Below are 15,416 nucleotides of genomic sequence, written 5' to 3' on the forward strand. Positions count from 1 at the left end.
TGTAAATGTTGTGATTGCATCAGATGGCTATTATGACAGCTTCCCATGATCTTAGTACAGTTTTACAGAAATATGAGCATGTCTGTTCACGAATATGGTAGGCTACACTTTGGTGTCCCAGGGAGTTTAGAGGCTTAAATCCATTTTTTTGTTGTTTCTGAGACTTTTATCTAGTAGCTAGTTTAAACATAAAATGACTGCCTCCCCTTAAAATCAACATTGTAAATAGGTTAATTTTAATATAATTGATTTTATTAAAGTTGATCAAAACACCTTTTTAACAACTAAAATTATTTTTTACGTTTACCTAAATGCCATAAATAATAAAATAATAGTAGAATGAATATATTTCATACATAGCAGGTAATTTATTAAACATATTCAGAAATATTAGTTAGCATTAAAAAGAGAAAAGTCTATACATATGCAAATTGTTCAATCGCTGAATTAAGATTATCAGAATCGACAAAGATTCTTGTAAAATTAATTACAAACATAATTTGTGGTTTTAAAAGGAAATTCTTTGAATACAGTCTTTATTATTATTACTTCTGGAGAAAGTACATAACATCTAAAGCAGCAAAACAAATAAAATATATTCTGAATTGAGAATTAAAAGGTTAAACCAGTTAATACAAACACCCTATTAACCACAAGACTTATGAAACAAAATGAAAGTATGTAAATCTGTCGTAATTTTAACAAGTTGAGTTTCTCTTCATCTGATGTATACGTGTGTGAACAGTTTTGTCAGGAAAAGGTGGCGTTCACTGGCAGTACAGCGTCAGCACATTCTCCTGATTGCCACGGACAAGAAGAACTGGAGGTCGAAGGTCACGTGACACAATCTCTAGCCAAGCCATGTAAAGGGGACTAGGACATGCTCCTCTTCGCCCCACGGGCATAGTTCTGCCAAACAACATAATATAGAAAAATGACAGGTGATGTCAGAAAGTCACACAGCTTATAATTAAACTGCTTGAAGATTTTATGTACCTTAATCTAAATTACATCAAGACACAACATCCTGTATAAATAGCACTTACACAATGATCAATGCAGCATCTCTAGAGTAATCTTGAATAACTTCATTCAGGCGGATCTGTCGAAGAGACTGAACAAACACAGGACAGAAATGTTTAAACAGATGAAAGTAGGCAACCAACTTTTTTAAAGGCTATGTATCCTAACACTATCAATTACCTTAGCTTTGAACGTTTCGAATTCCTCATCAGACACCATCCAGGAAAATTCCTTTGTTGTCTCATCGGCTTCTTGACCATCCTTTTGGACTGAGCTTACTCTATATGGAGCTATGAGATCTTCAAATCTTTTAATGCTGTTTGAGGACAGAAACACATTTTTTAATAGGATTATACACTGTCTATTAATTTAAGAGGTCAGTGCAGAAATTGTTGAATAAAATGAATGAGACTGTACTGCTCAGACTGTGGTTTTCCATTGATGTCAGGAAGAACTTGAATATCTTGGAAACCCAGACGAAACCTGCTGATCAGAGCTTTGAGCCTGACAAATACAAACACAAGCTGGTTTTAACAGACATTCTGAGGACCAATTAAATACATTTTGTTAGAATTATTAAATAAATCAATTAATAATTTAGAAAGATATATAGTTTTACAGATATATATTAATAGACTAAAATATATTATTAATATATTGTACGGATCATATGATTAAATATTAGCTTAATATTTAATAATATATCAATATATCAATAAAATAAACATATATATATATATATACACACACACACACACACATAACATTTTTTATATATACACATATACACACTGTGTATATATATATATATATATATATATATATATATATACACTACCATTCAAAAGTTAGGGGTAGTATGATTTTTTTTTTTTTTTTTTTAAGAAATTAAACTTTTTTCAAGGATGCATTAAATTGATCAAAAGTGACAGTAAGAGTAAAAACTTTTATATTGTTACAAATTTCTATTAAATAAATGCTGTTCTTTTGAACGTTCTGTTCATCGAATCCAAGAAAAATGCATCATGGTTTCCACAAAATATTAGGCAGCACAACTGTTTTCAACTGTGATAATATGAAATGTTACTTGACCACCAAATCAGCATATTAGAATGATTTCTGAAGGATCATGTGACACTGAAGACTGGAGTAATGATGCTGAAAATTCAGCTTTCCCATCACAGGAATGAACTACATTTTAAAATATATTAAAATAAAAAAGAGTCATCTTACATTGTAATAAAATTTCATAATATTTTTACTATATTCTTATATTCAAATAAATGCATGAGAATTGTTTCAAAATCATTATCCCCAACCTCAAACCTTTGAATGGTAAAATATATTTACATGTAATTTGTGTAGCATGGACATTGTATTATGAAGTGTTACCACAAATAATATAACAATTAAGATTATGCATACTCTTGTTTCTGCTCATCGATGTTTTGAGCTTCACCTCCAACAAACACCCTCACTTTGCATCTGCCCCAGCGCTTCTTACGGGTCAGGAGGTACGGCACTAATAGTGTCAGACCTGACAACACAATGAATTGTTAAGGTATGTTTTCCACTATAACATTACTTGTATATGAATTTAGCTCACCCCCATCATCAGAGAGCCAATACACATCAATAGTCTTCTTTCCCTGTCTAGTCTGAAACACACTGGTGGGCTGGGACATGGCCATTAGTACCTCAGGGTCCACTGCAACACAGGAGATAAAATGTTTTGGCAAAGAGTTCAACAACCTTGATTAGATTCAGTATTTAAGAGTTTGGATACACACATGATGTATCAATTGTGGCTGGTGTAGTAGTAGTCGAGGTTCTTGTGTCAAGTCCTTGTTCAGCAGATGTCTCGAACCCTAGATTGACTATAGTGAAAGAAAAATTCAGTAAGTCATGTTTGTTTAGGAGGCCATCAAACAGGCCACTGCACATAAACTGTAGAAATTGTTAAAGAAAGGGAGTTTTGAAACAGTCCATACCATGCGCTTGCATTGTTCGACTTATGTCAAGACCCTCCTTCATCCGAAGAACACATACACCATATTGCAGGTCAAATGCATCGCTAAAATCACATGGAACTGTCACATGCCTTGACTTTTCTTTATCAGAATTTAACACTGAGGGAATATTACACTATATGATATACGTACTGCAAAATTCCAATATAGTTTTCAATGTCGCTTGGTTGAGCTTTACGCCAGTTCTTCTTAAATCCCATCACTAGGACATTAGGCTTCATCCGACCCAAACCCGCACTCTGGAATAGAACCACCATAAAAAGACATTACCAGACTATCAGTCTCATTTTGGTGGTACACATTCATCAGATGCTGAAAAGTGAAATAAATTATGTTTGTTTTGAGGTTAGAATATGACAAATAGTGCATTATGGGACATGGGTGACCTGCAGCAACATCCGTACGCCGACACGAAGGTCATCAGCGACTACATTGTGGTAGAAGGCCTTTATGCGCCGTTTGTTTAGCCAGCTTATATGAGCACTGCTTTTGGCCGAGTCCACAGCGCCAGGCGAGGGTCCCCCCTGTCAATAATACACAGTCAGTCAAAGACAGAATATGTGCTCGGGAGAAAAGATTAAAGAGTGTTCAGAGTTGCAAAGAACTTTTAAAACGTAATGTGTTGTGCAGGGACAAAAACTGTTTAACACAAAGTTTCAGTGAGAGATAAACAGATTTGGAAGTATTTGGAAAAAATAAAATATGCATTTGGTGTGTCCAAGAAACAAAACAACATGGAAACAAAATGGTTTATTATTAATATGAGAATAATATTACTGCAGGGTTTCCACATCTTTTGAACTTACTGCAGTGATATTTGCACATATCATAAGGCTTTGGTTCTTGGTGAAGGTGCTGATGAAATCCACTAGGGAAGGACGTATACAGGGAGGCCCACTGAGGACCAAACACTGTGGCCTGAGAAAAAGAACAGATGGAAAAAAGTAGGACACAGGAAGACGAAATGACGAAAAGTGAGAATATAAAAAGAGATGATAAACACAAATGGAACATTTTCATGTGAGCAAAAGACCACGTCAAATAACAACATGAACAGCATGACTTATGTTATTTACCTGTAATTTTTAATATGGTCTTCCACTTGGTTAAGACCTACACATTGAGATAGCGCCATGTTATATGAGCTGGCTTGCATTGATGAACCCCAGTTGACCTCTGAAATGTAAAAAACACAAAAACAGTCATGCACTAAGCACATAATGAAAGCTTGCCAATATTATATGCATTTGGGTTAAAGGCACAATATGTAGTTTTTCGCCACTAGAGGTCACTTATTCAAAACAAAGTTGTAGCTTAATGATGCCTTGATTTCACGGAATCGTGGGAGGTGTTGTCTTCACGTCTACATCCGGTGGAAAAGAATCTGACGGGACTTAGGCAGAAATCATATTCATGGATGAGCTAATGTATTAAAGATTTTTTTTAGTATGAAGCAAGGTGGGGCTGAAAACCATGTGAGCGGAACGAGGCCACTGGAGCGATCGCTAATGCGGGACAAGCGCGACACGTGGCTCGACAGCAGTGGATCCGCTAATTCCAGTCATGCGTATGTGGGGTAACTCAGCGCTGTTTTATCATATTAGATACATTTGTGTGTTGAAAGTTGTTATAGTGCTACTCTGTGTTCGCTCGGCAGCTACTATGAGACACTTGTTGCACACTGCAGTAAGCTAGATCGATATCAGGCATGGTAAAACATGGTACTCGCGGTAAATCAAGAAAATGAGATTTAAACAATAAGACTTAAGCTGCATCCGAAATTGCGTACTCTTGAGTAGGTACTACATTTGAATTTAAATTTACTTCAGGACCGCTGAAAAAGTACATTCTATATAGTACGAATGCGTGTAGTATGAATGAATTCGGACGTACTACATCCGCCATGTTGTTACTGTCACATGACCTACCAGCGTCAGCTGTGTTGAGTTATATAACAATGATTAGATTTCTGTTGATGAATGTATCCATCCAAACAGTTGCTCACCTGTCTAATAAAAACACATAATATATTAAAGCATCTTTAGTGTTTCCATGGTTTCTACAAAATAAAACTTTTTATTTTGTAGGAAATTAAGGGTAACGCGGGTATGATGTCATTGATAGGCGACGCACAGACACGGCCCGTGTCCTGTTTAAAATTGCTTATTTTTCTGGATATAAACATTCTTGGAAACATTTGGGATAATGTAAGTACACAATTCAACAAAATATACAACATTGTTCTTTGGATATTTTAATCCAAAAATATTACATATTGTACCTTTAAGTTGAAATGCTCAATGGAATAATATGAGCTTCATGAGACAAATTATTTCTGACAAAGACTTGTGCCCAAGCTATAAAGAGTGTACGTGTTTTACCGGGTTTCTTATACAGCACATATCCCAGCAGGAAGATGACTATGCCGATGGCTATGAGAGCAGCCCACCAGGTTAGAAGAAACATGATGATCACAGACACTACTGCTCCAAGCAAAGACAACCACTTGCTATAAAATCGAAAAGTTGGACGCCAGCCTGCTCACACACAGAGAAAATGAGAAATGCTTCAGTGAGCGTCAATATAAATATAGCCATTTTGAGACCTGTGAATTTACAGTAGCATGCAGCTTTATGAGAATACAAATGGCTGAAATAGAATATTAAATGAGTGCTGTAAAACATATTTTGTTTGCATTTGTCATTATCTAAAGAAAAAAACCCTGCGGTGGTTACAGTATGCACCATTAAAAACTACAAATATTGCATCATAAACTGTTAGCTTAAACCACTCTGGTTTGATGTATGGGTTTATGTGCTCACCTGGTGAATTAGTGATGGATGCATGGAAGCAGCTGAAGTTGATGAGGGCATAGGAGCAGAGGAAAAAGTTGGAGATGATGGGAGCAATGGTGTTCAACTCAGCTGAAATATTAGAACATTTGTTTATCAGGGGGAAATTTCTATAAAACACCTTTTTTGAGAGCATTCAACAATTGCATGGTTAAATTTTGATGTTTGTTGGTTTACCAATAAGAATGAAGCATATAGCGATGACGTAGGCTAGCAGATAGCTTCTGAGTGGTTCATTATTCTTCCCATAACCCTTCCCGAAAAATCCAATGCCTGGATACAGTTTGTCCTTGCAAAGGCACTATAGGGGGACAAGGAATGGAAGGAAGCAGGAAGCGGAATGGATGAGAGTTATGTTAAAGGAATGTTTAAATTAGTAAATGACACTGAAGACTCTATAGTGGAGGAATTAAAATGGTCAGGGGCTCATTTGTTACCTGGAAAACCTTAGGAGCGGACACCAGACAGGCCAGGGCTGAGGAAAGAGTGGCTCCAAAAATGCCAGCAGTGATCAGAGGAGCAACTGCAGACACCATGCTCATAGTCTGAAGTGATGTATGACAGAAGAACATATTATTTCTGTTAACCTCTGGTATTCCACACTTAGGGGTCATAATAGAACAATTGTACTATATTTTGTTTCAATATTATTTATTATTTAATATTTTGTATTTGAGGTATATTCACCTCCAAATTATGCACCATTTATTTCTATATTAACTAATACAAATATTAGAAAAAAATATTTTATGTTTTTCTTAATGAATACAGTGTTTAAGTTAAAAACTAAAAATTGCGAACTTTTTATGCGTTTAGACCATTCATTTACACGACAATGCCGTTATGGGGGCCTGAAAATGCAAACTTTTGAAAACGGGATTCAAACTGCAAGTTTTTGAGAACGATACCGTTATCATCTTTGTGTAAACTACAAAAACGCAAATTTGTGAAAACGGTGACAACATGCGTATTACGTGTTCAGTCTATAGGTGCGTAGTGTTTCTTTACAAAGTGACTTCGCCATCTTCTGGCCTGGCATGCATGATACAGCAATTTTAATCGTTTTTTGCAGATCCATGTGAATGGGGATCGTTTTGACAACATTGTTGTCTGTACGCGAAAACCACAGGAAGGACTTTTCCGTTTTTAGTATATTGTTGTCGTGTAAACGTACCCTAAAATCCAATGCTTGGAAGGCATATTGGTGCCATCTGATGGATGTAACCACTAAGGGGGCCGTTTACACAACAAAATTTTCAACTAAAAACAGAACATTTTTTATGCATTTTGGCTGTTCATTTGCACGCAACAGCGTTTTGGGGGCATGAAAAACTGCGAACTTTTGAAAACAGGTTTCAAAGTGCAAGTTTTTGAAAACGGTAGCGTTATAATCTCCGTTTAAACTACAAAAACGTGAATTTGTGAAAACAACGACATCATGCGCATGCGTATTTGTTCAGTCTACAGGTGCGTAGTGTTTCTTTACAAAGTACCATCGCCATCTACTGGCCTGGCATGCATAATACAGCGTTTTTAGTCATTTTCGCGGATCCGTGTGAATGAGGATCGTTTTGACAACGTTGTCAACTGTACATGAAAATGCAAAGGAAAAACTTATCTGTTTTTTTGTACATCGTTGTTATGTAAACATACACTAAATGTCTGTATAGCCATATGTACCCCCCCAAACAAAACAAAAAAATGTTGCATTTCCCATTCAAAATGTGACTATTAAAAAAAATAAAAAAACATTTAGCCTTTTCTGATTATGTCTATGATTTTTTGTTTGTGTGTGTGTATGTGTGTTAGCAAGTGCCAGAAAAGTCGCCAAGTTTCATAAATTTAAAAATTAAAAATGTGAAATTTTTCAATCTAAAATGGCCGATGACCACCAAAGGATTATTTTTCGGCTTATATCTGGGAACACTTCATGTTTAGGGGCCAGAACAATATGTTATACAGTATACATGTTTTCATATTTTCAGTAACACATTGACATAACGCTACTCAATGAGCATTTAGACATGATGGTCACCTGGTAATTATTGCTGAGTCCATGAGGGCAGGTCTTGTTGGCGATACAGTCACTGAAGTTCCAGCCATAGCTGCAACCCAATCCCAAACACTCCCCAGACAAAGATGACAAGGTGTCATTCACATCACCAGAAGCATCACGCAATACACAGGAGCCTGAAATGCATTTAAAGAGCACAACAACAGGGAAATAACACAGCTAAGTGTGACTGGATAATACAATGGACCTCATTGGCATATAACCACAGACTTCTCTCTGGGGACATAGGCAGGATTTCATCTTTTAGTCCACTTAAATCCCACCCCTGCAAGCTCATGTTCATCTGCATCCACTTTTGTGTGCAACGCCCACATCTCAAAATCCAATCAACAACCGACTCACAGAACCAAGTCTGTGCCCTAGATTTTTTCTTTTACAATAATCTGTTACACTTGGATACACAATAGGGAATAAATATAATAAGTACAGAAGTCGCTACTTCCGTTTTTATCATGACTTTAAGGTCATCTGGATTACCTGGTGTTTCAGTTGATTGTAAACATCATTGTGAATTTAAAAAATATTTTACTAAAACGTATAGATCAATCTTGATTTCTAGAAAAAAAAAGAAAATATATATTTTTTTAAAAATAACAAGACAAATAAAACACCCACATAAATAATAGAAAGGGATGGAAAAAATAATCAATAGACATTATCATGGACTTAAGGGTAATTGTGTTTTCAAGCATTTCTGAAACTCACCAATAGTAGCTGAGATAATGAGATAAGATATGGTGGTCCAAAAAATGGCCAGCATTGTACCACGAGGTATAGCAACATTTGGATCCTAGGAGGTTTTGTGTGTGAGAACAATAGACAAAAAAGCTTTTAGTGGCTTGAGTCAAATAAATATGCTTTCTGAAATGTTTTATTGGAAGAAACATTACTGTGACTTGGAGCTCAACTTGCCTTCAGATCTCCAGAGATATTAGCCCCCGCAAGGATGCCTGTAGCTGAGGGGAAGAAGATGGAAAACATGCCAAAGAAACTGCCCTCCGGTCCGCGCCAGCCGGGCACAAAGTTTTCGGCAAAAATATCAGCTATTGGGCACAAATTGAGACACTTTATGTGGACATATGGTAGTGTAATCTGACTAGCACTGAGAAAATGAGGATGGAGTGTTATTATTAGCAAATTTGTTGGAACATATTGACTGCATTGCTCTCTGACCTCGGTAGCTGAAAAATCCTTTGGCTTGCTTCTGTGGAGTGGCTGGTATGATGGTTCCCACAATGTAACTGGCAAAGGAGATCATAATGACTAAGAAGAACAAGACCTGGGCCTGGGAGAGAAACAAAACCACCGTAAAATATTAGGATCTGAACTTGTTTAGGTAACTAGACATAATTGCTTTGGGAAACAAACCTTGGACTCCCATTCCATTCCAGCCATTGAGATGGCCAGAAGGCAGGTGACAGTAATCACTCCAATGATACGGATATCATTAATTCGGTCTACCATGCTAACCTCAGTCTCCTGATGGGCATCGGAAAAGATGTGTCAAAATCAAAATCAAACAATTCTTGTTTTTTATGGAACATTGCAGTATTTATTATAAATGATTTATCACATCGTTATTTTTTAAAGTTCACGTCCCCCTCGTATTCTTTGATCAAAATCTTTGATCCCATTCCTTATAAGCAACTTCTCTTTTCTGAAGACTTGTTTTAATTTCGGAGGGCAGGACAACCTGTCACTCACATGAGAGTGCAGCAATAGCAAATGATCCAATCAATTCCTGCTGGACTAAATCAAATCCCTACATTTTTTTCTTGTTTGAGAAGCAGATACGTCACAATAGGGAAGAAAAGTCTATCGCAACTTCCGTTTCATGCATTAATTAATTAATTAATTAATATGCGTTATAAAACGGTTAGTTCCTGTCCTTGATTCTGATTGGCCAATAGCTGTGTTTTATTCACGATAAAACACGGCTATGACCGCTTCACCCAACCGTTCTGTGTATCACTACACAAACACAACCACTCTTAGCAACGTAAACTGTTTGTTCTCAATATTGTTCGTTGAAGCTTACTGTATTATGTAGAAGAGTACTGTGAGAAAGAGATCGATTGAGCGAGTGTATTACCTGCATTCAGATTTAGCATTATCCTTCAGGTCTGTCCTATGTACATAATAAAAAATCTGTTTAAATTTCCGATGTAGTATCTTGTCCTTTTATCAGTTAAGGGGTTTTCCCGTGACTGACAGCGCTAGTCAAAGCATTTGTCAGTTGCGTCTTGTTCTGTGTTCACAGCAATTCATTCTTTTCAATGTAAAATCTTCGCTACTGACTGACACACTCATAAAGACAGTCTTTGCTGCCATCTAATGGCGTAATAATGTAACTTCTGTTGCTGTTCACGGTCAGTACTATTTTTTCTGGTGGAAGGAAGGCTTTTAGTGAAAGTTTACTTCATGAAAGTTGCATTGATGCATATTTTTGGCCTTAATATTTGTATTGTGTGGTAACCGTTTTATAAAAGCAATAAGGCACTCGAGGCTAGTGCTGTATCATGAATAGAGACCTCTTGTCATGCTGATTGGTTGGATTACCTGAACGTGCTCCTCCCGAACTTTGTTAAATAAACTTCATAAGGTAACCAGATAACCAGCAAATTATTCAAAATGTCTCCTTTTGTGTTCCAAAGAAGAAAAAGTTTGGAAAAACAGTACATTTAATTTTTGGGTGAACTTTGTCTTTAATTTTCAGTGTATTCTGTGTATACTGGTCCATTTCACCCACCTGCATGAGCGCCTGTACCGTTTCAGCAAATCCCACTGTGTGCATTGCTACAGCCACTGCATTAGCGAAAGCAAATATAAGCCCAATCGAGCCCCCAAGTTCTGGACCCAAACTACGAGAGATCAGAAAATATGTTCCACCTGGGAAAAGAAATATGAAGAATAAAAAGATATCAATGATGGTTATTAAAAACAATGGCTAGGCAATATTGCATCCTGCAAAGAATAATGGCTTAAAGACAGTTAATTAATCATGTTAGTCAAATTTACTCAGCATATACATGTATTGCATTGTCTTTACCTCCTTTAACTTTGCCATTAGTGGCAATGGCTGATGTAGACAAGCCAGTGATGCCCGTTATAGAGGAAGACACCAAGATTATAACCCAAGTCAGACCTTTAAAGTGAAGAGGAAAATATTCACATTATGCATGCCAAAACACTGACACAATCACAGCGATATGTAATGTAACAGCCCTAAGGGGTTTCACAAAACAAATCAAGAGGGAATTTAGCAGTAAAACACACACATAAAAATGAAAGGATCAAGACATATAAAAACAGAGATTGACATACCAATCCCTGCCTGAGCTGTGATCCAGGGAAGCCTCAGGTACAGAATAACACCCCAGATATTCAGCATACAGCGGATCTACAGGGAGTACAAGAAACAGTGATGCTCCAATGGGATCCATTCAGTTACACAATGTATAAATGCTTTCTGCTTGACTTTATTCAGATGTTTGGAGTATATTTTATAGAGAAAAAAAAAAGACAGTTTAGACACTTAAAATGAATGAACGCCTTTGCAATATAACAAAATATTCCTCCGTATTTGTTAAAATGTTATTATATGTTAATATTTTAGCATTTGTTTGCAGATGCCACTTAATTATTTTATATTTATTCTTATATTTGCAAGTTTGGCCCCAAATACATGTTGGTGTTACTGTTTTTATTATTGTCTACACATCAAGAAGCATGTTCTGGTTTGGTTCTGGTGTGATGTTCTTATACCATGACTCCCTGAGCCCATCCAAAGCGAGCCGGTTCTGGTGGAGGTTCTGTGGGTTCATCTTCATCCGGGCTCTGTTTGTCCACACTCGTCTCCTCATACAGAGGAGGTGGAGATGGGTCATCCTAAGAGAAAATAGTGGAAAACATGACTATTTCTTTGTGGATTCCTGGATTGAAGATTTATTTATTTGTATTAGAGTAAACCTTGTCCTATTGAATCCTAATGAAGATTATCAACAATCTAGAGGAACGGACATTCTTTAGCATCGGTTACAAGTATATCAGTGCAGTTATTTGTGCAGTTTCTAAGGGAAAAAGGTTTAGTTTTATGTCATTCCTACCTGAGGGTTGGAGTGAAGCTGAAAGAGAGAAGGTCTTGACTTCTTTACTCTCCCAAAAACCTCAGTGTTAGCATAGAAGTCATAACTCGGCGGAGTATCCAATGTGTCATATCCAGAAAAGACGCCAGTGCTGCGGGAGGCCACGCTGTCGGTATCATAACTGCTACATCCCCCCAAACTGAATTTACGGTCATCTCCATTGTTCAGTGATGAGACCGAGAACGGGCTTCTGGCCGTTGTGAGGTTCATCCCTTCATTGGCCTGCGGTACCTCCAGCACAAGTGAATCAACAGACGTCTGAGTAAAGCGAAGGCTTGATTTGAAGGGTTATATTATACCTGAGCCGGAAGGAACCACTTATGGATGTATGATTAGTGTGAGAACATATTCTGGAGCTTTTGTAACGGTCATTAATTCTTAATTGTTGCTACAGGGCCTTTAGTTTGTACTGGGACTTGTAAACATCATCAGAACATGTAATGAATCAGATCTTTGGTCAGATATCCTTGACACAGGTTCTCAAGGGCAACTGCACATTTTGAGAGTCCTGAGTCATGTATGAAAAACAATAAATTATGAATTTCACTGGCAAAAATGTTGTCAGCTTATTTGAGAAAATGATTGAAATATGTTTTTTTTTTATTATTATTATTCAGCTATTTTATTTTATTATTTTATTTTATTAGGTAATTTGGTAATGTTTTTTAGTCTGATAGCGATCAGGCTTCAGCATGACTGTCAAATTAAAATAGCCTACCGGCAAAACTTTTTGAACAATGGCGTCTAAATATTTGGTTGAGATACACAACTAATTTGGAGAAACTGTACTATAATTGTAGTATTGACTGAGATAGTGTATTTGATAGTGTATTTTCCAACCTGTAGTGACCTTCATTTTACCGCCAGCAGCTCAGAGTCGTTCCAACTGACAGACTTTTGCCTTGAGCATTGACTGATCATTGCAGAAGCAGTTCCTCATTAACTAAAAGACTAATGTCCGCCAATGCATGTGACCAAGGGAGCAGCATCAGGTTAAGTAATTATTTCAACAGAAATTGGTCTGGAAGCCCCAAAGGTGGAGCCTTTTCAGTGTAATTAGTGCGGACCCTGCAAATGTGCCCACAGGTGCTCTCCTTTGAAGCAGATTTTTGATTAAATTTCTATTATTAGACAATGAGAGCTTAAGCAGAAAACCAACTGCTAAACGGTCATTTTGAAACCCTCATGCCGCCTGAGGGGAGCTGACATAACAAGGAGTAGAACGCTGTATAAAGTGGTTTAAATTTAAATTACAATGAGTCTATACTGTATGAAACGCTGCAAAATTTTCAAATTACATAAAATCATTCTTAGTTACAGATAAAACCAAATGTAATTGTTTTACTATCGCATATTTATATAAAATAAGATGGACACTTTATAATGATGACAGTTTGTAAAGAAAAAAATGCTAAATATATTATTATTATTATATACAACCAGTGCTGGGGGTAACGCATTACAAGTAACTTGAGTTACATAAGCAGATTACTTTTTCAAGTAACTAGTAAAGTAACACATTACTTTTTCAATTTACAACAAAATATCTAAGTTACTTTTTCACATTTATTGACTGACAGCTCTCCTGTCCCCATGTTGAAAGAAATAAAGTGCAGAGGTGTTGTGTACACAGCACATGACGGTTGTAGTTCTAGACTAAATGTGAACATGCATTTACTCATCTCACTTGCGCGAAAACATTCAGTATTACTCAAAATGAATACTGTGAAATGCAATGTCAGAATTGTATGCAAACCTGTAATAATTAACTATATTAATTTACTCAAATATACTTTATGTATTTAATCTCAATTTATTAACCAATGTTCTTGCTGCTGACCTTCAATGATCTAATTCAACCATACTAATAAGCAAAAATTACTTTAGATTAGATTTAGAAATAAGAGTGTTGAACTTCCTTCTCCTGTATCCTATTCTTCTTTAATCCAGAAAGGCAGCACAACTGAAAGGTTTGTTTGAGCTGCGCCCTTTACTGTACAGGCGTAAATATGCATTTCCCAGCCCAGCCCAGGTGAGAAAAAATAATGCAAAAGTAATATAATGCATTACTTTTCATAAAGTAATTCAATAAATTACTTTTTTTTAGGGAGTAACGCAATATTGCAATGCATTACTTTTAAAAGTAACTTTTCCCAACACTGTATACAACACCATTCAAAAGTTTAAAGTCAGTATGTTTTTTATTAAATTAATATTTTTATTCATCAAAGATGCATTAAATTGATCAAAAGTGACAGTAAAGACTTACATTTCTATTTCAAATAAATGCTGCTCTTTTGAATCTTCTATTCATCAAAGAATCCAGAAAAAAATTAAGCAGCACAACTGTTTTAAACATTCATAATAATAAGATATGTTTCTTGAGCACCAAATTAACATATTAGAATGATTTCTGAAGGATCATGTGACAGTGAAGACTGGAGTAATGACTGCTGTAATGATAATATTTCACACATTAAAAATAAGAAATTTAATCTTGGTTGGGCAAAGTTTTATTTTTAAAGAACCACTCCCATATTTTTCCAGATTGAGCATAATACATTACACATGTACAAGGATGTAAGCTTTGTAAAAGGGATGAATGAGGTGATCCGATAGGTAGAGCTCCTGTTGGCAGCGGTGTGGTGCCACCCTGGTGTTGTGAAATAGCCGGGTTATCGCGGACGTGTGACATCGGCCTGATTCACAACACCAGCTGCAGCACACACACCTCACACACCAGTCCATGCGGTGTGAAGACGGATCTTTGCCCTCCGGGTCTTCTTCTCCAGGATTCAAATAAGACAGTTCCATTTTGACACTTGTGATATACTGACATGTAAGATTGAATCAAAATGATGTAAGGACCAGATTTGTCCTTGCAGAAGAGCTTTTGTTCAAAGGGTGAAATAAAGTTCAAACACCCTGATTAATGTGAGTTCCGCACCTTGAATTTAGGACAGTGCGCTGTAATATTAATGCTGCAGCTCCAGATGCTAATGGTTAAAAATGCAAAGCAGAGCTTAGAGGGAGCTGAAGCAGACACTGCAGCCGGCCGTGACAAAGCCAACACGTCCATCTGTGTGCTCTATGGGCATTTCCTCCATAACCCACCATCTGCTGAGAGAATCAATGTCACACAGACACATTCCTGCTCTCGTAACTCTCTGAGAGGGCTTTAAACCCTCTCTGACAAGCCACTTGTTTGTACAGCAGGTTTGTGTTACACAACATACATTTCATAAATAAAGTGTGGGTGAGCCAAAACAAAGGCAAGACATATACAGGGTTC

General features: G+C 36.6%; 1 protein-coding gene across 1 annotated transcript; it reads right to left on the reverse strand.

The window, feature by feature from the left end:
* Positions 1-344: 344 nt before the first annotated feature.
* slc12a3 (solute carrier family 12 member 3) lies at positions 345-12,408 on the reverse strand. The gene is made up of 26 exons (XM_051869533.1): positions 12,086-12,408; positions 11,745-11,867; positions 11,304-11,379; positions 11,029-11,124; positions 10,729-10,868; positions 9,348-9,458; positions 9,153-9,264; positions 8,892-9,022; positions 8,685-8,769; positions 7,941-8,095; positions 6,343-6,450; positions 6,083-6,206; positions 5,876-5,977; positions 5,435-5,590; positions 4,130-4,229; positions 3,860-3,971; positions 3,440-3,577; positions 3,186-3,292; positions 3,015-3,097; positions 2,814-2,900; positions 2,630-2,731; positions 2,449-2,560; positions 1,441-1,527; positions 1,204-1,339; positions 1,047-1,114; positions 345-909 (listed from the first exon to the last, which is right to left on the reverse strand). Exons 1-26 carry the CDS (start codon positions 12,332-12,334, stop codon positions 768-770), a joined length of 3,042 nt encoding a protein of 1,013 aa, XP_051725493.1. The 5' UTR covers positions 12,335-12,408; the 3' UTR covers positions 345-767.
* Positions 12,409-15,416: the final 3,008 nt, after the last annotated feature.

This window comes from Ctenopharyngodon idella, chromosome 18 (genome assembly GCF_019924925.1).
Source record: "Ctenopharyngodon idella isolate HZGC_01 chromosome 18, HZGC01, whole genome shotgun sequence".
Classification (NCBI taxonomy): domain Eukaryota; kingdom Metazoa; phylum Chordata; class Actinopteri; order Cypriniformes; family Xenocyprididae; genus Ctenopharyngodon; species Ctenopharyngodon idella.